We start from the raw sequence: 27,652 nt of genomic DNA on the forward strand, positions 1-27,652 counted from the left end.
AGATATTAGACAAATACTTGTACGTTGTTTGACAACGTACTCCTTCAAATGATTCAAAAATAATGTCCAAGTCTCTTGGCTTTCATCAGCACAAATAGCAAATTCAAGGGAAAATATGCTTCCATTAGCATCTACTGCAACAACGATCAACATCTTAATATCATACTTTCCATAGACATGAGTGTCGTCTATGGAGATTACCGGCCGACAATGCAAAAAACCATCAATGGCTGGTTTAAACGCCCAGAGCACATATCTGGATATGAATTCTGGTACTCCTAAACTCCGCTCAAGCTTCCATTTAACAACAGTCACAGGGTTAAAGTATTGCAAGGCAGTCATGTACCTAGATAGAGCGGCAAATGACTTATCCTAATTACCGTAAACAATCTCAAACGCACGTTTACGCCCGAGAAATGCCTTTCTTTTGGTAATGGTATAGCCATATACCTGGTGGATAGATGTTATACACTCTTTAATATTGTACCTTATGGACGATTCAATGTGTAGAATCAACACAAGAGAAATCAAGTCAACATTTAAGTTAAAATGATTCCCACTGAATGTGTCCATATCACAAGTGTGGGTACCAATGTATTTTCCTACAATTCACATATTTGTTTTCAACTTTCGCACACGAAGCATCCATCTACAATCTTGAAACCATCTACGACAAATAACCTTATAGACTTTCGTAGATGATTCATGACCCTCTATCTTACGACACTCTTTTATGTTGTACCACCGCCCTGCTAAGGCAAGCTTTATCATCAAATAACATGTTCTTTGATAGCACCGTTGGTCTAGATTCATCCTACATTACTGTCCGAATGTCATCAAGATCCCTTGTGAGGGCATCCACTTCCGGCATACTGGGCAACTGATCAAGGTAGGGAATTACCCTTAAATGAAAGGGCACATGGGACTCGTACACTCTGGGTCTAATTGGAGGTGGAGTCTTCATATATGTAGCATGCTCATTGGTGGCATCATGATCCCTTGGCAAATCAGGTTGCTCATTCTCATCGTTGCCCTCATCAGCGAAGGGTGTATCAGCTCCAGACTCATCAGTATTGTTGTCATAATCACTATCATCTTTCTGACTCTGTGCATCTGCCAGATCCTGATTAAATATGCCGTTTTCGGGCAACTGAGTAATGATAGGATCTTTAAGTTGCTGTTTTTTTACTGCACAATCAATAAAATAATGAGTTTCTCAACTTTATCCCAAGATTATATACTAAATTTATCTCTTAACTTATAATCCATAATCTGTTGATATCCGATGATGCACATTATCGAGTTGTTGATGACTCCCGGATGGACTACCATGATCCAAAACATCAAAATTGGGCATATTCCAACTATCTGTTAGTTCATAACTTGTAAAATTCATATCTGGTCGGTGCCCCCTTTGGAATATATGAGTGTTAGTACAAATATGATACATAACAAAAACCATATTAAAACAAAGAAAAATTAAAATTTACCACTCGACGTGTGGATTATGTAAACTTGGGGAGATATTATGTCCTCGCTCCTCATTCGCCCATGGAGATAAGTTTAAATCTGGCCAAACTCTTTCAAACGGAACTTGTTCGGATAAAACTGCTCCGAAAACACCACTCGATGATTGAGGGTTATCCCTATTTTGCGAAACCTCAATATTGCAAACGTCTTCAGACTTGACGTACATTTCCAACATTTTTATCACAAGAAGTTCCCGGTGTTCATACGGAGTTCTCAAAATATCGTTCAGAGTTTCATCATCTTCGATGTTAACCTCAGCATAACAAGCAACCCCTTGTAGAGTAAGAGAATATGGATATCTTCCGGTTACTTTGATAGTAACCAAACGTTTGCTCATACTTATTTTTTTACATATCAACGATATCAATCTATCGCACTTCATTGTAAGTGGCAACTTAACAATACACTGTGGAGAACAACTATAGTGTACTGAGTTATTCTCCACGGCAACCTCTCCCCCCCCTCCGCATATAATTCAACATTAATTTTTCGCTCTCCAGATATTATGACAAAATGCAGAAGATTTAAGTAAACAAATATTTCAGAATGAGTAAAGGAAAATAAAAAGGATGCAAAAGATTAAGTTTTTCTTAATGGATTTTTGAAGAAAGAATGAAGCTCCTTTAATAAGCAAAAAAGTATAGCGCTATACCTACCAATTATTGTGGGTCAGTCAACTAAGAAGTATAGCGCATGAATGTCATGTGCTATAGCTTAACAGACAAATGTGTGCCGTTAAGGTATAGCGCATGCAACCCATGCGTTATACATAAATTGGTAATCGGTTATTTTTTTCACCTATTTTTATGCTTTGAGTCCAAAAAAATAATACTTTGGTTCCGGACTCTTTGCCGGGTAGTGTCCACGTCACAAATCCCTTTCAGTGGGGACACATGAAAGGGAATCTAAATGCAAATGTCCCATTTACTAAAGGAGAAAGGACCTAGTGGCTCACCTCAAGGAAATCCAAATCATGAGCACACCTATCTTGTTAATGTCAACAAGAAGAAAAGTAGCAAGATTTGTTATCCCGCAATAATAATAATTACATGAAAGCAAATATAGTGTGGGCAATACCAAAAACTGCCCCTCTCCTGCTAGATAATGACAAATTTCTATAAGGAATCATTTTTAGATTTCCCATTGTTTGATAAAAGCATAAGCTCCCAAAATACTTTCAATTGGCAATGATTCATTAAAATAAGCAACATCTACTCTGATTTTATACATAAATGCTGAGGTAAAGGCAATCTTTGAAATCACAAAATTTTCCATCCTGTCAAAGACAAGGCTAGAGAAGGCACTAGAGGGCTTTCTCGGATTTGGTTCTTTTCTTGTAGGATAAGAAAGATATTATAAAAATGAAATCAAGAAAAAAATAAAAGGTTGTGGCTGCAATTTGTCCACCAGTTTCTTCCAACTCCACCACCTTAACCAATCACTTTCAATACTCTCGCTGAAGGATGTTTTTATTGTTTTCCACCTAGTGTCCGCATTGGAGCACAGCTATATTATCATTCGCGCCGCGTAAGGCCTCATTCGGGAGAAGCGCTCCCTAACAAGTATTTTTCTATACCCAAGGTTCGAACCGAAACTTCTGATTAAGGAAAGAGCTGTCTCATCCGCTACACCCACGTCCTTTGGTGGTCTGAAGGATGTTTTTGGTTGCCTATTGTGTCTATTCAGTGGATTAACTCATTCAGACAGGTTCACCCATGTGGGAGAATTAAGTTCTGTGACGTACAGATTTTACATTAGTGGGGTTAGATAGATTCCTTTATAAGTTTCTCCCAGAAAAAGGACTCATTTTTTGCTGGTCTGAATCATTCATCTCATATATTAGAGAAACTACATTTCTAATTACCTAATTATATTATGTCTATAATTCTGTCAAACACGTAGAAATATTTCGTTAGTGAAAGTTACATGTAGCCATCAAAGGATAAGATTAATCCTAATACACTGCTGTCCAAGAAATATACAATAACATGGTGTTTTAGATAGGAGACATATTGTGGATAGTACTTTGAAATATTTGAGAGAATGTCAAGTGGTGGTTGTAGCATAGTATGGTTTAGGAGGGATCTGAGGTTAGAAGATAACCCAGCACTGGCTGCTGGAGTGAGGGGAGGAGCAGTGATTGCAGTATTTATATGGGCTCCTGAAGAAGAAGGATATTATTGTCCTGGTAGGGTATCAAGATGGTGGATTAAACAAAGTTTAGCTCATCTTGATTCCTCTTTGAAGAGCCTTGGAACTTCCCTAATTACAAAAAGATCTACTGATAGTATTTCTTCTCTTCTTGAAGTTGTGAAATCTACTGGTGCAACTCAGGTCTTTTTCAATCATCTATATGGTTAGTTCTGTTCCATTTAGGGATTCTTTATATACTATGCTGCCTTGTTTTTAGTCCTTCTCTTCCTTTAATAGAACATTCTTTTTTTCAGTTCATTCTTGCCTTTACTTTGTGAACGCTCTATAGATCTATAAACCGGTAGTAAACACAGTGATTTCTAGTACTTTTTATGTTTGTTTTATATAATATTGGATTGAGATGAGCTTGAATGAAGGGACGTGTCATATAGTTGACCCCAACTTGCTTGAAGTTCAAGAGAGTTGTTATTGTTGTTGTTGTTTGTATCCATCCTATGTGACTAACAGTTTCCAAAACTTCCAAGAATTTTGTCAATCTATATGTTCTTTTACTTAATTGAGTCTGCTTGCTAGAATATGTCCTCTATAAGGAAAATAATGGATTGTCCTTTATCAAGTAGTTAAATTGGTGTTAAGTCCTTTCTCATTACTTCAAGGATTTTATGTATAGTTATTTTCCTCTATAAATATAAAACTGATAGTAGAATATAAGTTATTGTCTCCCTGTTTTTGGTTGGTCGTATGCTGGTTGTCTGAATCTTATATTGCTCATCTGGATTGCTATTATATATTCTATATCTTTATCATGTCATTTTGTATAATCTGTTATTTAACAAGGTGGGTTGCTCTGGTGGTAAGCACCCTCCACTACCAACCAAGAGGTTGTGAGTTCGAGTCACCCCAAGAGCAAGGTGGGGAGTTCTTGGAGGGAAGGATGTCGAGGGTCATTTGGAAACAGCCTCTCTACCCCAGGGTAGGGGTAAGGTCTGCGTACACACTACCCTCCCCAGACCCCACTAGTGGGAGTATACTGGGTTGTTGTTGTTGTTGTTTAACAAAAGAGGGGTATCCTCAAACACTTGATCATATGCTTGTGAATGTCGATTTATTGTACCAGAAGTTGATGGCTTCTCATTTTTCTGAAGATAGGATTATAAACAAAGCATTATCTTTCATGAGCATTGAATTCATTGAGTAATTCTAATTAGTACACTATTTTTTTGGCTTTAGATCCGATATCACTTGTCAGAGATCATCGTGCAAAGGAAGCGTTAACAGCTGAAGGTGTATCTGTGAGCTCCTTCAATGCTGATCTGCTATACGAACCATGGGAAGTTGTCGATGATGAAGGTCGCCCATTCACAACATTTTCAGCTTTTTGGGATAGATGCCTTACCATGCCTTATGATCCTGAAGCTCCACTTCTTCCACCTAAAAGAATAATATCTGGTTTGTCCTCATCTGCGCGCTCGCTTTCTTGCCTTATAGATATTATTCTTGTTCTTATTATATGCACATTCAGTTTAACATAACATCCTCTGAGTACCATTTTGTTCCACTAATCTAGCTAAGAATCAGATAGAATCCCTTAAAAGGTATTAATGCATTTCCCCTACTGGAATTATTCTATTGTTCATTTCATTGATATTATCAAATTTACTGGTTTACCTGTTATCCTCTTAACATGGTATGTGGCAAAACTTCCAGGTGATACATCAAGATGCCCTTCAGACAACTTGGTGTTTGAGAGTGAATCAGAGAAAGGAAGCAACGCACTTCTTGCTCGAGCGTGGTCTCCTGGTTGGAGCAATGGTGACAAGGCACTGGCTACTTTCATTAATGGACCATTAATTGAGTATTCCAAGAATCGTAGGAAAGCTGATACTGCAACAACCTCATTTCTGTCACCGCGTTTACATTTTGGTGAAGTCGGTGTTCGTAAGGTATTCCATCGTATTCGTATCAAGCAAGTTCTCTGGGCCAATGAAGGAAACAAAGAAGGTGAAGAAAGTACCAACTTGTTCCTCAAGTCCATTGGCCTTAGGGAGTTCTCAAGATACATGAGCTTTAATCATCCTTACAGTCATGAAAGACCACTGCTTGGTCACCTAAAGTACTTCCCTTGGTTAGTAGATGAGGGCTATTTTAAGGCATGGAGACAAGGTAGAACAGGTTATCCTTTGGTTGATGCAGGTATGAGAGAGCTTTGGGCGACTGGCTGGCTACATGATCGCATTCGAGTTGTTGTGTCTACTTTTTCTGTTAAGGTTCTGCAGCTTCCTTGGACATGGGGAATGAAGTATTTTTGGGACACTTTGTTAGATGCAGATCTTGAGAGTGATGCTCTTGGTTGGCAATATATTACCGGTACCCTACCTGATGGTTGTGAGTTTGATCAATTCTATAATCCACAGGTGTGTCCTGGTAATCTTTTGGGAAGGTTGTTTTCTGTTAATTGGATACTTGCAAAAAATGAAACTCTCTCTTTTTCACTTTCTATATAGAAGAATTACCTAAGTTGCTCGGAATCTTCACTTTCGGTGCTGCATCCGTGTCGATACGACATGGGTGTGGGATCCGTACCGACCGGATATGGTCAACCAATTTGGGTGCTTTGACTAAATTCAATGGAGAAATTCAGGACAAATACAATGATTTCTGAAATTAAATCAAAAGCTAGGGTGAAATTGAAGAAAATGGAATACCTTATATATTGAAATTTCTATGTCTGTACTTTTCCTTTTATCTCCTTCTCGGGTTCTCCTCTTGATCAATATTTTCTCCTTCTCGGAATACCTTGTAAGATTTTTACATAATGTCTCATAATTTAGACATATTTTTATGCTTATTTTCGGATAATTGAATTATTTTTAGTCGAATCCTTACACCCGTGTCCGTACCTATCCTTACCCTTGGATCTTAATATTTAGATTATAAAGGATCCCGCACCCGAGTCCGAGCAACTTAGAGAAGTACTCACTTACATATTAAAGCTTTCGTCCTATCATGGATAATTCTAAGTGCTCTAAGGCTGGTTTTACACTTTGAAAAATTGACTGTACACTTTCATTGTTTATTGTCTTTACTGCAGTTTGAGGGATACAAGTTTGATCCTAAAGGAGAATATGTTCGGCGGTGGCTTCCTGAACTTGCTAGACTGCCCACTGAATGGATACACCACCCTTGGGATGCACCAGAACCTGTACTTCAAGCTGCTGGCATTGAGCTTGGTTCCAATTATGCTCTTCCGATTGTTGAAATCGATGCAGCAAAAGAAAGACTAGAAGATGCCTTGTCACAAATGTGGCAGCGTGAAGCAGCTTCACGAGCTGCTATTGAGAATGGAATGGAGGAAGGACATGGAGACTCTACTGATTTTGTCCCTATAGCATTTCCTCAGACCATGCAGATGGAAATGGTTCCTGAAACAGCCAGGAACAATACTACAAGAAATGCTATTCGACGTTATGAAGATCAGATAGTCCCTAGCATGTCATCTTCTTTTTTTAGAACTGAAGATGAAGAAAGCTCTGTAGATATCAGAAATTCAGTTGTGGAGAGTAGAGCAGAAGTTCCAATAATGTTGATGTATAACTGATGAACCAATGAGAGACTTACACTTTACCCGAGGCATTATGCAAACATTTCAAAGCAACACAACTCCACCACATTTTAGTTTTGTGATAAGTAAGAGGATTGGAGGAACAGTGAAGATTCAACAGCAGAATCTTCAAGCAGTAGTATGAGAGAAAGGGATGGAGATGTATTTCCTGTATGTTTAAGTACAAGCTACGTACTCGGATCAATTAGCTGGTGATGAGAATGGTATCGGGGCCAGTTCATCTTGCAAAAAGGCATCGGCAGTCTCACCAGTTAATTATACAGATTGGTAAGCAAATTATAGAGATATGATTCAGATTGGTATTTTATCATCTTTCTGCAGCCATATCTATATACAGATATGATGGTCTGGCCTTCTTTGGCAGACCTTAGGTTGAGAAGATGCATTAATAGTTATGATTTAGTATCATGGAACTTTCTTAAATTGTCATTTATATACTTTGCTAATAGGTGATCATATTTGCGGTATAATGATAGCTAGAAGGTGGCTAATATGGCCATTTCGATTATCAATCAGCACAGTTAGTATGGGATCAATCTGTACCTGCTGTTTTCTCTCATAGTTTGACATGATCAGCTGTAAATGTGTGTCTATAATCTCTAACTGGATGAAGTGATACGTGTGGATTCTCTTTCCCTACCCCTTACCCCGTTTGTACTATGTGTCTCCGCTGCATAATATAGATGTTCTGATAAGTCCCAATAAGTGTCAAAAGGGGTTGAAGTCCTCTAGAAGCTAGCATTTATATGCCTTTTTGTTCTCTTTCCAAGCCTAAATTTTCTTTAACAATGACATTTAACTAAACTATCACCAATGTTTCGAAAGACATTTGTGGGTACAATAGGTTTATACACTGCTTTCCTTGAGCAGGAGATCTATTAGAAACAGCCTCTCTATCTCCACAAGGTAGGGGTAAGTTCTGTGTATACACTATCCTGCTCAAACCCCACTATATGGGATTACATTGGGTATGTTGTTGTAGTAGGTTTATACACTGTTTGAAGAATGTAGATAATAATTAGCTGCACTTCATATCCGTTGCTTGGGAAGTTGGATTTGAAAAAAAGCAAAGAAAAGAGGCTATCAACTCATCTTTAACATTTTAGCTTGGTGCAGTACTGCCTGGGAAAATTAGTGGCACTTCAAAGCTAGTGATCTTGAGCGAGATGTTCCCAGATACTGGTAAATTCACTTTTAGGATTACTTGGATATAATTCCTTTCGAAAGGCATCAGAAGTACACGGAAATCTTCAAATAGTTAACGCAATAGGTTTTAACAAACTATAGACTGACAAAGTTGCAATCTTTCTTCGTTTTCCTATAGCAGGACAAATCACAGGCATTCATGTGATTTCACCAGTACTTTTATGTGTTGCATAATCTCACCGCTCGTAGGCATTCATCTTATGCTTCAAACTGTAGTGCTTTGCTCATGAGCATTTCCTACTTTGGTTGCCGGAGAAGGCTATATATCCCAGTTGCTGTCATGGCCCCGAGAATTGGTGCAATAACAAAGACCCATTGGTTCTTATAGACACCTGAGACTATTGCAGGGCCTAAACTTCTTGCTGGATTCATTGAAGCTCCAGTTATTGGCCTGCAAATATGAAGGTCAGCGACAAACTGATCTATAAAATATGTTATACTCTCTAGATTTGGAGAAATATCAAGACTGCATCTTGAGGTGTGATTTTACCCTGCAATGAGGACTTCAAACAATAGTGTAACTCCAATTGCAACTCCAGCTAGCTCTTTGCTCTGCAGTTGAAGATAGTAGACTGATTAGGAGGACTTCCTAGTTGAGTAGACAATAGGAACTAAAGCTAGAGATTTTCAAATTGATCAAACAAACAATTTTAGATGCTTAAATGAAATTCTACACTGAAACTTCTAAAGAAGATAGTCCTTAGTGAAGGTATACCGCTCTATCGTCAGTAGCAGCTCCACAGATCACAAACATTAAAATGAGAGTCATTATGAATTCCCAAGTGATGGCTTCAAAATCAGTGACTGGATTTTTGTACTGAGTAAGTGTTGGTAGTATGTCACCTTGGTGATTAAATAACACACTCAAGGTGAGACATGCAAGTGTAGAACCCAAGAATTGAGGAAAGACATACATAGGCACCTGCAAGAAAGAACACCAAATAAGAAGTGACAGAGTGTACCTGCATCAAAATGCATATAACTGTTGATTGACGGCAGCCCATGTCAAAGTGTAGGGGAATCTGTATTGTCACGACCCAATTTCACCTAAAGGTCGTGATGACGCCCAACACTACATCTAGGCAAGCTAACTAATAAATTTAACATATATTGACTAAACTTTAAATCCAAAAAAAATAATAAAATATCAAATTCTACCAATGTGAGTGCCAAGACCTGGTATCACAAGCGTACAAATATATAGTAGATTATACAAAACTCCAAAATACTGTCTGAATGAAAATAGACAGAATGAAAAATAAAGGGAGAGTCACTGGTAGCTGCAGAACGGGTCAGAAAGGCAGCTCACCACTATGCCTCCGGATAACGAGGATGTGCGATGATAGGTCCTCCACAAGTACTTGTCTCACATCTTGCACAAAAAGTGCAGCAAGTGTAGTATGAGTACGTAAACAACGTGTACCCAGTAAGTATCAAGCCTAATCTCAAAGTAGTAGAGACGAGATAGTCGACTTTGACACTTACTAAGGGTCCAAAATAATAAATAGGATGAAATAGAATTTATTTAATTCAGTATGTCTCACAGAATTAACAATAATTTTCCTAAATTAGCATAAATAATTAAATTCTTCCAAATGCAACAAATTTTTAATGTATTAATTAAATTCCTTCAAGTCAAATAATTTTCAATTTATCAATTAACTTCGCAAGCTGTAACACACTATCAAAGTATCGTGTATTTATTATTATTATTAAGCATGATTTCTGCCGAGGACGTACGGCCCGATCGATAGTGTCGTGTACGCTGCCGAGAGACGTACGACACGATCCATAAATGCATCTATCCTGCCGAGCCATTCGGCCCGATCCACAAGAAAGGATGATATTTTCTTATGTACCTGCGGAATGAGAGTATTTATTGGAAGTTTATTCGAGAGGATAAACAATTTATTTCAACAATGAATTAATTTAAACAAAAATTTAAGCATATGAAAATTTCATCTTTTATTACCTTTCATAACAATTCACAATGTATACATCAAATAATTTAATTAATAAAGAATACAATTTACACAAGTAATTCATGCTTTGAGTCCTAAACTTTAGCATTAATAATAGTTACGCACGAACTCTCGTCACCTCGTGCGTACGTAGCCCCCGCAATTAGCAATAATTAATTAATCTAATCCATATGGGTAATTTCCCCCTCACAAGATTAGACAAGAGACTTACCTTGTCTTAAAGTCCACTTTTCAATTACTGCGTCGCGTAAAATTCTCGATCGACGCCGAAAAATCTAAAACTATCCAAATATTATACAAAATAATTAATATATACTCAATAATTCGAAATTCATCTATTAACTAAATTATCCTATCCAAAATGGTAAAATTTCTAAAATTTACCTCGGGCCCACGTGCCCGGATTCCGAAACTTTTCAAATGGAAGCGTTACCCATAATCTCAAGAACTCAAATATATAATTTCTATCCAATTCCATAACCATTTTCATGGTTAAAATCTCATTTTCATAAAAATCTAGGTTTTTCACCTAAACCCTTAATTTCTAAGATTTACTAGTTATAATCTACCCATAATCTATGTATTTAACTCAAAGGATGTAGAATTAACTTAACTCCAAGTTGTTAGTTGAAAACGCCTCACAAAGAGCTCTGAAATCGTGCAAACATGGAGGAAAAATGAACAAAAATGGACTGAGCTTCGTCCATTTTAAGATTTTGTCCATGTAGATTTTTCGCACCTGCGGCCTTTGTACCTGCGGAAAAGCCTCGCAGGTGCGAGATTTTTCCTCTTGGACTGGCTCCGCACTTGCGGACGAGTTGCTCGCTTCTGCGCAGGCGCAGGTGCGCCCATTCCTTCGCACCTGCGCATTCCTCCGCTTCTGCGCACAGGGCCTTCGGACCTGCGCGTTCGCAGGTGCGCCAAATACTTTGCATATGCGATGGCTGGGCAGGCTCCTCTCGTTCGCACCTGCGATTGGTGGCTCGCACCTGCGGCTGTCCAAGCACAGGTGCGATTATGACAGTAGTTTGGAGCTTCATTCCTTGCTCAATTTTCCAAAATTGGTCTGAGCCTCATCCGATTAACACTCGGGACCCCCGGGGCCCCGCCCGAACAAACCAATAGGTTTGAAATCATAAAACGGACTCGCTCGAACTCTCGGAATGCGTAAAACTGTCAAATCTAAAATCATACCCTAAACCAAATTGATTCAAACTTAAGAATTTCAAGTTGTTCAATTTACTTCTAATGCACCGAAATATACTTAAACTACTCGGAATGACACGATATTTTGCGTGCAAGTCTTAAATCACTATACAGAACTATTCCCAAACTCGAAATACCAAACGGGCTTCAATTACTCAAAAACCTACTCCAAACCAAATTTAAAGAATTTTAAACCTTCAAATAGTTAATTTTTACTATTAAGCGTCAAAACGCTCCCGGGTTATCCAAAACCTGATTCGGATATACGCCCAAGTCTAAAATCATCATACGAACCTATTGGAACTGTCAAATCCTGATTCCGGAGTCGTTTCCTCAAAATGTTGACCGAAGTCAAACTTGACCATTTAAAGCCAACTTAAGGAACCAAGTATTTTGATTTCAACCCAAACACTTTCAAATCCCGAACCAACCATCCCCGCGGGTCATAAATTAATAAAAGCATATCCGGGGAGTTTTATTTTAGTGAACGGATTTTTAAAAGTTAAAATGACCGGTTGGGTCATTACATTCTTCACCTTTTAAACAAACATTCGTCCTCGAACGGGTTTAGAATAATACCTGGAGTGCTAAATAAGTGTGGATATTTGCTCTGCATGTCCTCCTCGGCCTCCTAAGTCGCTTCCTCGACTGGTTGACCCCTCCACTGGACCTTTACTGCAGAAATCCTCTTGGACCTTAACTGGCGAACCTGTTTATCAACAATGGCAAATGGCTCTTCTTCATAACCCAAACTCTTATCTAGCTGAACTGTGCTGAAGTCCAACACATGTGACAGGTCAGCATGATACTTCTGGAGCATAGATATATGAAAAACCGGATGAACTCCCGATAGACTGGGAGGCAATGCACTCATAATCAACCTCCCCAACTCGTCTCAACACCTCAAATGGGCCTATAAACCTTGGGCTCAACTTGCCCTTCTTCCCGAATCTCATAATTCCCTTCATCGGCAAAACCTTCAAGAGAACTTTTTCACCTACCATAAATGATAAATCACGCGCTTTCTGATCCGCATAACTCTTATGTCTGGACTGTGCTATACGAAGTAGCTCCTGAATCAACTTTACCTTTTTCAAGGCATCCTTCACCAAATCAGTACCATATAACTTAGTCTCGCCGGGCTCAAACCATCCGATAGGCGAACGGCATCGACGACCATATAAAGCCTCAAATGGAGCCATCTCGATGCTGGATTGGTAACTGTTATTATAAGCAAACTTGGCCAAAGCAGGAAACGATCCTACTGACCTCCAAAGTCAATCACACATGCCTTGAGCATATCCTCCAAAATCTAAACTGTCCGCTCTGACTGCCCGTCGGTCTGAGGATGAAAGGCTGTGTTGAGCTTTACACGGGTCCCTAATTCACTTTGTACTACTCTCCAGAAATGTGAAGTAAACTGAGGGCCTCTATCTGATATGATAGAAATTGGCACACCGTTCAACCGAACTATCTCCTGAATATAAATCTGGGCCAACCTCTATGAAGTATACGTAGTCACAACAGGAATAAAATGTGACGACTTGGTTAATCTATCAACAATCACTCAAACTGCATCAAACTTCCTCAAGGTCAGCGGCAACCCAACTACAAAGTCCATAGTAATTTGTTCCCATTTCCACTACGGGATAGTCATCTGCTGAAGTAGGCCACCTGGCCTCTGGTGCTCATATTTAACTTGCTGGCAATTTAGATACCTAGCTACATACTCAACTATTTCCTTTTTCATTCGTCGCCACCAATAATGCTGCCTCAAGTCACGATACATCTTCGTAGTACCTGGATGAATAGAATACCGAGAACTGTGTGCCTCCTCCAGGATCTTTTTCCTCAGTTCATCCACATTAGGAACACATAGACGATCCTAGAGTCGCAGAACACCATCCGCACCAATAGTAACTTCCTTGGCACCACCTCGTAGTACTGTTTCTCGAAGAACCATTAAGTGTGGATCATCATACTGGCAAGCCTTGATCTGCTCAAATAGTGAAGACTGAGCTACGACACATGCAAGAACTCGGCTGGGCTATGAAATATCCAGCCGCACAAGTCTGTTGGATAAGGACTGGATATCCAAAGCTAATGGCCTCTCTTCTACTGAAATGAAAGCCAAACTACCCATACTCTTCGCCTTTCTACTCAAGGCATCTGCAACCACATTTGCTTTACCCAGATGATATAGGAGAGTAATATCATAATATTTCAGTAATTCGAGCCATCTGCGCTGTCTCAAATTTAGGTCCCTCTGCTTGAACAAATGCTGCAAACTGTGATGATCAGTATAAACTTCACAGGACACCCCATAAAGATAATGCCTCCAAATCTTAAGAGCGTGAACAATTGCAGCTAACTCCAAATCATGTACTGGATAATTCTTCTCGTGGGGCTTCAGCTGACGTGAAGCATATATAATAACTCGCTTTTCCTGCATTAATACACAACCCAAACCAACATGTGAAGCGTCACAATACATTGTATACATCCCCGAACCGGAAGGCAATACTAACACTGGTGATGTAATCAATGCTGTCCTGAGCTTCTGAAAGCTCACCTCACAATCATCGGACCACCAGAACGGAGCACCCTTCTGGGTTAATTTGGTCAAAGGCACTGCAATAGATGAAAAATCTTCCACGAATCGACGATAATAACCTGCTAAACCCAAAAAACTCCTGATCTCAGTTGCCGAAGTGGAACAATGCCAATTTTGAACTGCCTCAATCTTTTTGGGATCAACCTTAATAGCCTCACCCGATACAATATGCCCCAAAAATACTACAGACTCCAGCCAGAACTCATATTTGGAGAACTTAGCATATAGCTTTTGTTCCCGCAATGTCTGAAGCATTACTCTCATATGCTGCTCGTGGTCCTCCTTACTGCGCGGGTAGATCAAAATGTCAGCAATGAAGACAATAACAAATGAATCAATATATGGCCTGAATACCCTGTTCATCAAATCCATAAATGCTGTCGGGGCATTAGTTAAACCGAAAGACATTACCAAAAACTCATAATGACCATATCTAGTACGGAAAGCAGTTTTTGGAACATCCGAATCTCGAATCTTCAACTGATGATACCCCGACCTCAAGTCGATCTTAGATAACACCCTAGCACCCTACAACTGGTCAAATAGGTCATCAATACGCGGCAAAAGGTACTTGTTCTTAATAGTAACTTTGTTCAATTGGCGATAATCAATACACATTCGCATTGTGCCATCCTTCTTCTTTACAAATAATACCGGTGCACCCCAAGGCGATACACTCGGTCTGTCGAACCTTTTTGCTAGTAACTCTTCAAGCTGTTCTTTCAACTCTTTCAATTCTTTCAGAGCCATGCGATACGGTAGAATAGATATAGGCTGAGTATCTGGATCCAAGTCAATACAGAAATCAATATCACGATCTGGTGGCATACCTGGAAGATCTGAAGGAAATACATCGGAGAACTCCCGAACTATAAGCACTGAATCAATAGTCGGAGTCTCTACAGTAGTATCCCGAACATAAGCTAGATAAGTTAAACAACCCTTCTAAACCATATGTTGAGCCTTTATAAAAGAAATAACCCAATTAATTGAACTAACCGACGAACCCTTCCACTCCAGCCTAGGCAAAGATGGAATAGCCAAGGTAATAGTTTTGGCATGACAATCTAGAATAGCATGATATGGAGATAATCAGTCCATACCCAGATTAATTTCAAAATCGGTCATCTCAAGCAATAAAAGATCTGCTCTAGTTTCATAACCACGTAATGTAATAATACAAGACCGGTAGATTCGGTTCACAATAACAGAATCGCCTACATGAGTGGACACATAAAAAGGAGTACTCAAGGACTCACGAGAAACACCCAGGAATGGAGCAAATAGAGATGACACATATGAATGCGTGGATCCTAGATCAAATAATACTGAGGAATCCTTGCCGCAAACAGAAATAATACCTGTAATCACAGCATCTGAGGCCTCTACATCTGGTCTATTCGGAAAGGCATAGAACCGAGTTGGAGCGCCAACTGGCTGGCCTCCGCCTGGCTGACCTCCACCTCTAGGACAGCCCCTACCCACCTGTCCTCCACCTCTTGGTGTTCAGACTACTGGTGGAGCAACTGGTCCGGTAAGCATAGGCTGCTGACCCTGCTGTACTGGTCTACCCCGAAGCCTGGGGCAAAAATCTCCGCATGTGACTGGGATCCCCACACTCGTAACAACTCTTCGGTGCGATGGGCTGCTGACTAAGAGTCTGGCCCTGGGGACCTGAATACCCACTGGAAGAAATCTGAATAGCTGGTAGGTGGTAAGAACTCAGTAGTATAGCACTGAGATAAGGTCGCACTGGAGCACCTCGAGGAGGTGGTGGTGCTGGATATGGGGGCCTGCTAGACTACCCCCTAACGAACTGACCTCTGCCCCCAGACGGAACACCTCTGAACTCTCCAGAGTACCTGAACCGCTTATCTCTCATAATCTACTCTCGGCTCCGCTGATGCACACCCTCAATCCTCTGGGCTATCTCCACAACTAGCTCATAAGAGGTACCCATCTCAACCTCTCGAGCCATAGTGGCCTGAATGCCAGTATGTAAACCAGCTACAAACCTCCGCACTCTCTCCGCCTCAGTAGGGAGTATCATAAGTGCATGGCGAGATAATTCAGAGAACCTCGCCTCATAATCGATCACTGACATCTGACCTTGCTGGAGCTGCTCAAACTGAAACCGCAACTCTTCCCTCTGGGAGGGTGGAATATACCTGTCCAGGAAGATACGGGTAAACTTGTCCCAAGTCATGGGAGGAGAATCTGCTGGTATGCTAAGAACATAAGACTGCCACCATCTACGGGCCCTGCCCTCTAGCTGAAAAGTAGCGAAGTCAACCCCATGAGATTCCAATATCCTCATGTTATGCAGTCTGTCCCTGCAATGAAGTCCTGTTGATCCTCATGTCGCTCACCCCCAGAGACAGGAGAATGTAGTCTAGTCCATCGATCCAATAGTTTCTGTGGGTCAGCGGCTGCAGCTGGCTTGGGCTCAGTTATAGCTGCTGCCACTGGCTGGGCTCTACCCATGGGTAGTGCACCCTGGGTCTGATATACAGCAACTGCCTGTCCATGAGCCTGCACGGTAGGGGTCTGTGCTCCCCCGCACGCCTGGAATGTGGCTGGGTCTGCCGGAAATAAACCGGCCCGAGTCATATTGTCCATGAATCGTAGCATACGACCCATGACATCCTGAAATCCTGGTGCAGATGTGAAATCCACCAGAGCTGGCTCTGCCACAGGCACTTCACCCTGTTCCTCAATAATGGGATTCTCTGCTAGACCCACTGGCGACATAACTGGAATAGTCCCGGGACGTCCTCGCCCTCTACCCCGGGCTGGAGCCCTCCCTTTGCCTCTGCCTTGGCCTCTAGCAACTGGGGAAGTAGCTCTTCCCTGGTCTGGAACCTCATTTGAGCGCATTCTCACCATATGTGAGAGAATAAGAGAATGATATTTAGTACTACATTAACTGCACGATGAAATATGAAGAAAGGTAGTTTCCTAAAACCCTATAGCCTCTCGAAGATAATTACAGACGTCTCCGTACCGATCCGCAAAACTCTATTAGGCATGCTCATAACTTGTGAGCCCTACGTGAACCTAGTGCTCTAATACCATGTTGTCACGAACCAATTTCACCTAAAGATCGCGATGGCGCCCAGCACTACAGCTAGGCAAGCCAACTAATAAATTTAACATATATTGACTAAACTTTTAGATCCAAGAAAAATAATAAAATATCAAATTCTACCAATGTGTGTGCTAAGATCTGGTCTCACAAGCGTATGAGCATCTAGTAGATTATACAAAACTCCAAAATACTGTCTGAATGAAAATAGACAGAATAAAAAATACAGGGAGAGTCACTGGTAGCTGCAGAACGGGTCAGAAAGGCAGCTCACCACTATGCCTCCGGATAACGAGGATGTGCGATGATAGGTCCTCCACAAGTACCTATCTCAGATCTTGCACAAAAAGTGCAGCAAGTGTAGTATGAGTATGTAAACAACGTGTACCCAGTAAGTATCAAGCCTAATCTCAAAGTGGTAGAGACGAGATTGTCGACTTTGACACTTACTAAGGGTCCAAAATAATAAATAGGATGAAATAGAATTTATTTAATTCAGCATGTCTCACATAATTAACAATAATTTTCCTAAATTAGCAGAAATAATTAAATTCTTCCAAATACAATAAATTTTCAATGTATTAATTAAATTCCTTCAAGTCCAATAATTTTTAATTTATCAATTAACTTCACAAGCTGTAACACACTATCAAAGTATCGTGTATTTATTATTATTATTATTAAGCACGATTTCTGCCGAGGACATACGGTCCGATCCAGAGTGTCGTGTATACTGCCGAGGGACGTGCGGCACGATCCATAGATGCATCTATCCTGCCGAGGCGTTCGGCCCGATCCACAAGAAAAGGAGGACATTTTCTTATGTACCTACGGAAAGAGAGTATTTATTGCAAGATTTATTCGAGAGGATAAAAGAATTAATTTAAGCATAAGAAAATTTTATCTTTTACTAGCTTTCATAATAATTCACAGTTTATACATCAAATAATTTAATTAATAAAGAATACAATTTACACAAGTAATTCATGCTTTGAGTCCTAAACTATCCGGACTTTAGCATTAATAGTAGCTACGCAAGGACTCTCGTCACCTCGTGCGTACGTAGCCCCCGCAATTAGCAACAATTGATTAATTTAATCCCACAAGCTGTCGTAAAGTTTCGTTCTTCGTTCCGTCGTCGACCCTATCTATGTTTCTATGATGGCCCAAGAACACGCTCATTCTTCAGCCGTAGAGAGACTTTTGAATTGCAAACTGAGCCCTACATCTCACTCTATGTGTTTTCTTGAGTGAGGTTGGGGTACCCCTCTCTCAAAAGGGCGGTCTTGCTTGGCGCGAAGGCTGCTGGTTCGGGGGTAGAGTACAGTACTAAAGGTCCTCGGACGGTAGAACGGGGAGAGGGGGAGTCGTGCCCATTCTCTATCCGGGCACGAGCAGGAACATAAAAAAAAATGGAAAACCGAATACATGTACATGATGTAACGACATATTCAAAAATACGTGATCCGAAGATTACTAGAGGAGAGTGATCAGAGGATACTCTAGGCAAATGGTCAACTCTGGTGGAAGCAAAACGGCTTTTATATAGAAGCGGATCAAAAGTCGAATAATTCGATGGATTGGAATGAATTTTTAAAGGATGCTCTCCCTCACAAGATTAGACAAGAGACTTACCTTGTCTCAAAGTCCACTTTCCGATTACTGCGTCGCATAAAATTCTCGATTCGACACCAAAAAATCCGAAACTATCCAAATATTATACAAAATAATTAATATATGCTCAATAATTCGAAATTCATCTATTAACTAAATTATCATATCCAAAATGGTACAATTCCTAAAATTCATCCCGGGCCCACGTGCCCGGATTTCGAAAATTTTAGGATGAAAACGTTACCCATAATCTCAAGAACTCAAATATATAATTTCTATCCAATTCCATAACTATTTTCGTGGTTAAAATCTCATTTTTATAAAAATCTAGGTTTTCACCTAAACCCTTGATTTCTAAGATTTACTAGTTATAATCTACCCATAATCTATGTATTTAACTCAAAGGGTGTAGAATTAACTCATCTCCAAGTTGTTAGTTGAAAACTTTTCACAAAGAGCTCTGAAATCGCGCAAATGGAGGAAAAATGAACAAAAATGGACTCAGCTTCGTCCATTTAAAGGTTCTGCCCTGACAGATATTTCGCACCTGCGGAAGGTATTCGTACCTACGGCCTTCGCACCTGCGAAAAAGCCTCGCAGGTGCGAGATTTTTCCTCTTGGACTGGCTCCGCACCTGCGGACGAGCTGCTCGCTTCTGCGCAAGCGCAGGTGCGCCCATTCCTTCGCACCTGCGCATTCCTCCGCTTCTGTGCACAGAGTCTTCGCACTTACGCGTTCGCAGGTGCGCCAAATGCTTCGCATCTGTGATGGCTGGGTAGGCTCCTCTCATTCGCACCTGCGATTGGTGGTTCGCACCTGCGGCTGTCCAAGCACAGGTGTGATTATGACAGTAATTGGGATCTTCAGTCCTTGCTCAATTTCTCAAAATTGGTCCGAGCCTCGTCCGGTTAACACTCGGAACCCCCGGAGCCCCACCCGAACATACCAACAGGTTTGAAATCATAAAACGGACTCGCTCGAACTCTCGGAACGCGTAAAACAACATCAAATCTAAGAATCATACCCTAAACCAAATTGATTCAAACTTAAGAATTTCAAGTTGTTCAATTTACTTTCAATTCGCCGAAATACACTTAAACTACTCGGAATGACACGAAATTTTGCGTGCAAGTCTTAAATCACTATACGGAACTATTCCCAAACTCGAAATTCCAAACGGACTTCAATTACTCAAAAATCTACTCGAAACAAAAATTAAAGAATTTTAAACCTTGAAATAGTTGATTTTTACTATTAAGCGTCAAAATGCTCCCGGGTAATCCAAAACCCGATTCGGACATACGCCCAAGTCCAAAATCATCATACAAACCTATTGGAACCGTCAAATCCTGATTCCGGGGTCGTTTCCTCAAAATGTTGACCGAAGTCAAACTTGGCCATTTAAAACCAACTTAAGGAACCAAGTGTTCCGATTTCAACCCAAACACTTCCAAATCCCGGACCAACCATCCCCGCGAGTCATAAATTAATAAAAGCATGTTTGGGGAGTTTTATTTTAGGGAACGGGTTTCTAAAAGTTAAAATGACCGGTTGGGTCATTATATATATATATATATATATATATATATATATATATATATATATATATATATATAAGAAGCAGCAGGTGCAAGTACACCCCTTGTCTTCAACTCAAACTATAAAGACAGGTAAAACATTTGTGAAAACATATAATTGAACTAAATTTGACTATTATCATGAAGAAAGACAAGGTGTAATAGTACTTCACACTACTTTAAGTTAAAATTCTAAACCTGCTTATGCTTTCATCCCCTCCAAGTATGGGTAGATGCACAAATAGTGCACACATTGGACTCATGTGTAACAAGAATTCGATGATGTTTCATAAGTTCTTACATGCAGCAATGGCAATTTGCGAGCAGCAGCCAAGGCAATTGTGACTGCAGGGTTGAAATGGGCGCCAGAAACGTGACCAAGAGTGTATATTAATCCCATAAGAGATAACCCCCATGCCATTGCTATACCCCCAATAGTAAGTGTCCTTTCTCTATCAACAAGTGCTGATCCACAGCCCACAAATATGAAAATGTAGGTTCCCACCAACTCTGCTACAATCTGCTTATGGGTGAATAGACATGGAATGAAGCAGTTGTTATTAGTAGATGATATAACAGGAGTTTGTTGGGGGGAGGGGGGGGGGGTTGGAGATTGTTGAAGATGTAATTAAGTAATAAAAGTGTGTTTTCTCTTACAACTTAAACGTTTAGATGAAATAGTCATGCAATTCAACATGGTTTTAGAACAGAGATATATCTTAGATTCAATCTCACCGTCACCCTTGATAAAAAATAACTTACTCGTGCTTGGCTCATTAAAGATAATCAGGCACGTCAGGTGGCGTGTCGAAGATGTAATTAAGTAAATAAAAGGCGTTTTCTCAACTTAAGCTTTAGATGAGATGGTCACACCATTTATTGGGAATAAGGAAGCGCTACCTTTTGGAATGCAGACATGAATGTTGCAGCTCCGGGAGACAATTCCTTCATAGGAGTCCGAAAGACGCCATGTTTTCCTTCTTCCATGCTGGAAAAATCAGCAACAGTTCCATTCTTTGACGAATTGGTAGAGACTAGAGAAGTTATGCTGGCCATTTTTACAAGTTCATGGGCTGTCTACCAATCATCACTTAATCTTGGTTCTTATACTATGTGGTAATTGACTTGGCACAAGGATTTGATCACCAGATATAATTCTTGATGTGACGGAGTTTGTTAAACAAGAAAATGCTTAAGTGTAAAGATAAACCTGGGATACTTTTGAAAACAAGTATTAAGGTGTTAAAATATGATGTGCCCAATTATAATGATGTTAAATGTTCTTATAAGGACAAAAACAAATTGTTGAGTCAGAAATCCTGGGAAGTTCTGTTTGTTATTTTAAGTCGGCACTTGTTGGAAGATAGAAAATTGCAGGTAGCTAAAAGCCTGGAAGTTGAATTTAAAAAAGGAAAAATATAGACTGTAAAAATAAGTACAAGCCGGCTAGAGAAGTGTGTCTGAGTGAAAGATACTGAGATATGCTGCATTTTAAGAGGAAGGAAACATTGTTCTATATCCTCATGAACTATTTTTTATTAGGCCGTTTGGTTTAGAAAAGTTGTTCACCATTTTTCTTTTTGAAAAAAATCACAACCAAACAGAAAAAATGTCTTTCTTTAGCTTATTACTTTTAGAAACTCCTAAAAATTGGAACTGAAAGGAATGTTATGTGTGAATGTTTGTTGTACTCATTTTAGAATTTGAGAAAGTTATTGAAATACGATATTCATATTTATGGAACGAAAGCAAGATTTTATTCATTCATGTATCTTACTTTTAGTAAACTATATCTTATTTTAACTCAGTTCATCTCATTTAAACAAAGTAAGGGGTTTTTTCTTCTATGAATTGTTTTTCAATATATATATACAAATTAGGCTAAACTGAGAAAGAGAATGGAATGTGGGCTTAAATAGGTAAGGATATCAGCCTACCTGTACTTTTGAGTAATAATTTCAAGAAAATACGTTCTCAACAGTCTTCACTGGAAAGCAGACATGAATTCTGCAACAAGGAAAGCCATCACAACGAAGTCACACTGCTTGATTAGGCTAAAAAATGTGATTCAAGTCCTTGCGTTGTTGAATAGAATCCAACCACACCGGGAATGACGGTACAAAGTCCTCTACATTTTCATACTTTTGGAAAACTTCCAGCTATCAAGGAGACGAAAAACTATTTAAGTAAAAGAAGAAAAGGTCGCCTATTGCTATTAAGTACTTCTCCATTCTCACCACTTTAGTAGATCCAAATAGGTCATTTAGGCTCCACACCCCGCAGGGAATGAACAATTTCTCAAAATGGTGTTCAAAATTTCAGCACTACTCCCTCCGTTCCAGTTTATGTAAACTTATTTCCTTTTTGGTCTGTTTCAAAAAGAATGACCCCTTTCTAAATTTGGAAATAATTTTGCTTAAACTTACATTTCTACCTTAATGAGAAGCTTTTATAACCACACAAATACTCTAGGCTCCTTTTTGACTTGTTTAGGACAACAAATTCTAAAAGTTTTCATTTTTTCTTAAACTCCGTGCCCAGTCAAACAGGTTCACATAAATTGACATGAAGGGAGGGATTACCATTTTTTGGTTGGGCAAAGACTAAGTTTCTTCAAAAGAGTTAAACTCACACAAGATCCTGTGGATGAAGAAAGTAGGTTTTGAGGAAGCATAGATTGTGATGAGTAAACATAACACCTGTAACTGGCCAAAGCACGAATCTGATACTGTAAAAATCACTATCAAACTGTCCATGCACAAGTTACAAGAAACATATATCTACTAATAAAACACCGGGAATCATAACGCCTAAAACTTTACCTAGCTCTGCAAAATCCAAATGAAGATGTAAGTACTATGACATGGCAGGCCAAGGAATTTCGACTGTCTAAATTGTGGAGGAAGGAATTTTGATAGAAGGTTCAAAAGTTCATCAGAGCAAAGATCCAACAACAAAGGACCAACTAAAAACTTATGTTTCTAAAAGTATCACTTGGTCAGTTGATTCTGCCCAGTCATTTCATTAGACGTTCAACTGAATATTCTTAGACACAACTTGTGCTGTACAACTGGACGGGACGAGATGGGACGGGACGACATTTAGCCAGGACGGTGGTAGGACGGGACGGGCCTAAACGGGACGAAACGGTAGGCCTATCCCATCCCGTTAACAAACGGGACGGGATGGGACGGGACGGGACGGTTTCGCGGGCCTTAAAGTGGGCCATTTTTTTAAAAAAGAAATTAATTATTTAAGCATTAAGTTTGGCAACGGCTAATTTTTTGACACTGACTAAGTTTTTAAAGTTTGCAACAACTAGTTTTTTGACTTATTTAATAAACTTAAACTTAATAAATTATAAGAAAATTAGGAAACTAAGTAAAGAATTATAAAATATTAAAATAAAAGACTTGTAATAAAATATTTTAGTAATTATAATAGAGTTGTAATTTATTTAATATAATTTCAAGCCATTAAGTAACTAAGTAAGAGTGTAAGACAATTCATAAAAAAATTCAAGGCTTAGAGTCTTTTTTTTTTATTAATAGAACTTTCAAATTTCACATACAAATATAATTCTTTTGAAAAACACCTAATATGCACAGCCACCTTCTAGGAAGGGTTCTGTTTGAACTAGGCCTCTTAGTAGCCAATTACAAATTATCATACTAATATTTGTAGGCTCATATATAGCTTCGTTATAACTTATCTATAATTTCTCTCGGACATTGTTCTGGAATTGACAATGTTGATTGATGTTCCATGAGTTTCATGTCGTTATCGCTCCCAATGCTAGTATCTCATTGTATTCTTCTTCTTCTCTAGTGGTTAATTTTTCAAAACCAAGATTTCATCTTTCTGAATTAATCCAATCTCTAAATAAAATGAAAATCTCTAGGCTGTCCTCCACTAATGAATGTCTATGATCTCCGATTTGAAATCTTGTCACGCTAAAAGCACTCTTCGATGCTACTGATAGGTTGGATTTGTTTTATACTTATCAAATGCAATAGAAATTCCACAAATATACCATAATATTTAAAAAGCACGCGGGATAGACGGGACATGCGGGACGGGATGGGACGGAGACGGGATAAACGGGACGAAATAGGCATCCCGTCCCATCCCGTGTACCGTTTAATATGGGGCCATCCCGTTTGGATTTAAGTGGGCCGGGACGGGACGGCCGTCCCGTTGGACAGCCTTTTGACACAAGAGATACATTGCAACGAGTAGTGTATTCTACCCATAGTTTAAATAGACATCTTGACTTTTTCCTCCTCTCAGTGTTATCAAACAATCGTACTTAACGTGCATGAGTTTCTTAATTGTTCTAAGTAATTACATTTTCAAATCTTGAAGAGTTTCTTTATTTTGATGTGGAAATGAGCTTAGGCTGGAGGAGTTTCCATAATTTTTGCGGTAGTTTCCTATTTTTTTCTCTTTAAGCCAATTATGGGTGTTAACCGGACGGGTTGGTCCGGGCTGGAGACGGAAAAAAATAGCCCGTCCGGTTAGTGGTCCCGGCTGGATAGTGGGCTGGCTAACCGGGCTGGTAACGGGTTGGAAAAATCCGGGTTAATTAGGGCCCGTCCGGGTTCGGGCTTAACAGGTCCGGACCAGGCCGGGTTACTTTTTTTTTTTTTTAGGTATATTATTTTTTTCTTATTCAATATTTTTGATACTTAAGTGTTTGCAAACTTTTATGGCTTAGAATTAAATTTGAAATTTGAATTTTAAAATTTTAAAATTGAAAGTAAGTAGCTACAAAAAATTATTTAATAAGACCAATATGTAAGGATCAAACTCCGAAGGCTTTCATTTTATATTTTCATTGAATAATAAATAATACTTTAAATTAATTTGCAGGTTCTATTTTGATTTTTTATTTTTGAAATTGCAAATTAAAAGTTTACAACAATTATAAAAAATAAGAAAGAGTACATCACATGCTTTGCATCATTTTTGTAAGTTCATCCATGTTCACTTATTTGTTGTCTTTTACGGTGCTGATATTATTTGTCTGATTTCTGTTGTTGTTACAAGTCTTTTGTCTCTGAGTCGAGGGTCTCCCGGAAACAGCCTCTCTACCCCTCCGGGGTAGGGGTAAGGTCTGCGTACACTCTACCCTTCCCAGACCCCACTAGTGAGATTATTACTGGGTTGTTGTTGTTATTATTGTTATTGTTGTTGTATCCATGTCAACATGAGGTTCTTGGTTTCCGGCATTGCTTGAATCGAAACCATAAACCGTTATATCTCCAATTTTTTGGTCCTCTGCTTCATTTACCTCTTCACGCCCTTGATTTCGTCGTTCTGATCTTATCCAATCTCTAAAGCACATTAGAATTTCCAAAGCATTGCTGCTCAATGAATGTCGAGTATCTCCTAGTTTCTGCCTTGCTTGGCTAAATGCGCTCTCTGATGTGACTGTTAAAATCGGCACATTTAGCACGTCTCGAGACATGGCCAAAAGAACAGGAAATTGATTTGGGTTGCTCCTCCACCAACTCAGCGGTAGAAATTCCTTTGTGCGGGGCTTTGGTGACTTTTGCAAGTAGAATTGGAGTTCATCAATATTCCTGCTACTGGTTTGTTGATGCTCTCGTAGTGTAGACCAAATCAAATAATCTTCAACACCATCATTATCCTCCAAAGCACCGGATGCAGATGTTGAAACTGAATTTGAAGGAATATTTACATCTACAACAGCAAAAGCATCAACAATGTTAGCATAATAATTATATAAAGTTTGTAAATGTTTGTGTAGATCAAAAATACAAGTTTCAACATTAGGGGTTTTCAGTTGGTCCAATATCCATATAAACATATAAAGTAGTGATTAATTGGCGACAAGTGGCCATTTTGATATAATGGTTTAAAATAGCACCAATTAGGTAAATAGGGGGAATTGAATAGAAATATTTCTTAAATGTATCTAGCATAGATTCAACAACAGAAGTATATCCTTCTTTCTTCCTCAAATTATGGAGTAAAAGAGAAATTTCACCAATATGAACTAAACCATTTGCAATATTAGGATAATAAAATCCAGAAAACTCAAGTGTTGCCACATAAAAGTTTTACAAAACTTTTATAACATCTTCAATGACATCCCAAATTCTAGATGTTAACAAACAGTTAGGATCAGTATAATGAGAATTAGCAACTTCAGTTATAGACATTTTGTATTTATAACAACATCTTAAGAATAAATAAGTATAATTCCATCTAATAACTATTTCTTCAGGCATGAGTCTTGGTTTTAGTCCATACTGTACATATTTTTCCTTAAAAGCATTTAATCTAGCACTTCTATTATTTCTTTGACCAACAACTCTTCTAACTAAAGTGATCTCATCTCTAAATAATTCAAGGCCACTCTTCACAATTAAATTATAAATATGATATGCACACCTAACATGAAATATTTCAGGAAGTGGTGGGTGTAGATGCAATTTTAATATTGTAATAGCAGCATTGTTGTTAGAAGCATTATCAAATGACATACACAACTTTTTCTGAAAGATTGTAAAATATAGCAACTTCATGGATAGTATTACTTATAAATGCACCAGTATGACTTTGATCTTCATCTCAGCATGTAACAGTCAAATAATCATTTCCATTAACATCATGACCAATGTCAGAAGTAAGAGAAACTCTACAAGAAAAACTGTCAAATAATCATTTCCATTAATATCACGACCAATATCAGAAGTAAGAGAAACTCTACAAGAACTTCCAGGAATACCTTTAAACAAAGGGTTATAAATTCTTTGAATATAAGTAACAAGATATGGTGAAGCAGCAAAAGTAAAAGGTAAACAACCTAAAACAATCATTTTAGCTAATTCTTCCTGATCTTTAGCTATATCGTATTTACCCATTAAACTGCCAGTACCCGGGTTGAGTTTTTATTGCCCACCTGCCTTATCTCCGGTCTCATATTTATAAACTTCCTTACAAATTTGACATCTGACATAATTTTTATCTTCTTCTAGTCTTTCAAAAAATCCAACACTTACTTCTTAATCTTCGATTCCTCTTAACAGTGAG

General features: G+C 39.0%; 1 protein-coding gene and 1 pseudogene across 1 annotated transcript; one reads left to right on the forward strand and one right to left on the reverse strand.

Moving 5' to 3' along the window:
* Positions 1–3,308: 3,308 nt before the first annotated feature.
* On the forward strand, positions 3,309–7,889 carry LOC104092734 (cryptochrome-1-like; annotated as a pseudogene).
* Positions 7,890–8,749: 860 nt separating this feature from the next.
* Positions 8,750–21,943, reverse strand: LOC104092733 (nodulin-26-like). The gene is made up of 5 exons (XM_070190901.1): positions 21,491–21,943; positions 20,892–21,110; positions 9,228–9,434; positions 9,003–9,064; positions 8,750–8,903 (listed from the first exon to the last, which is right to left on the reverse strand). Exons 1-5 carry the CDS (start codon positions 21,644–21,646, stop codon positions 8,750–8,752), a joined length of 798 nt encoding a protein of 265 aa, XP_070047002.1. The 5' UTR covers positions 21,647–21,943.
* Between the last annotated feature and the right edge of the window lie 5,709 nt (positions 21,944–27,652).

Source organism: Nicotiana tomentosiformis, chromosome 12 (assembly GCF_000390325.3).
Source record: "Nicotiana tomentosiformis chromosome 12, ASM39032v3, whole genome shotgun sequence".
Lineage (NCBI taxonomy): Eukaryota > Viridiplantae > Streptophyta > Magnoliopsida > Solanales > Solanaceae > Nicotiana > Nicotiana tomentosiformis.

Coding starts and splice junctions, on each gene's coding strand:
- LOC104092733 (XM_070190901.1), bottom strand. CDS start 21,646: ATGGCCAGCATAACTTCTCTAGTCTCTACCAATTCGTCAAAGAATGGA. Junction 9,435..20,891: donor GCAAATTGCCATTGCTGCAT/GTAAGAACTTAT, acceptor TCTTTCTTGCAG/GTGCCTATGTATGTCTTTCC. Junction 9,065..9,227: donor CTGCTACTGACGATAGAGCG/GTATACCTTCAC, acceptor CTTCAACTGCAG/AGCAAAGAGCTAGCTGGAGT.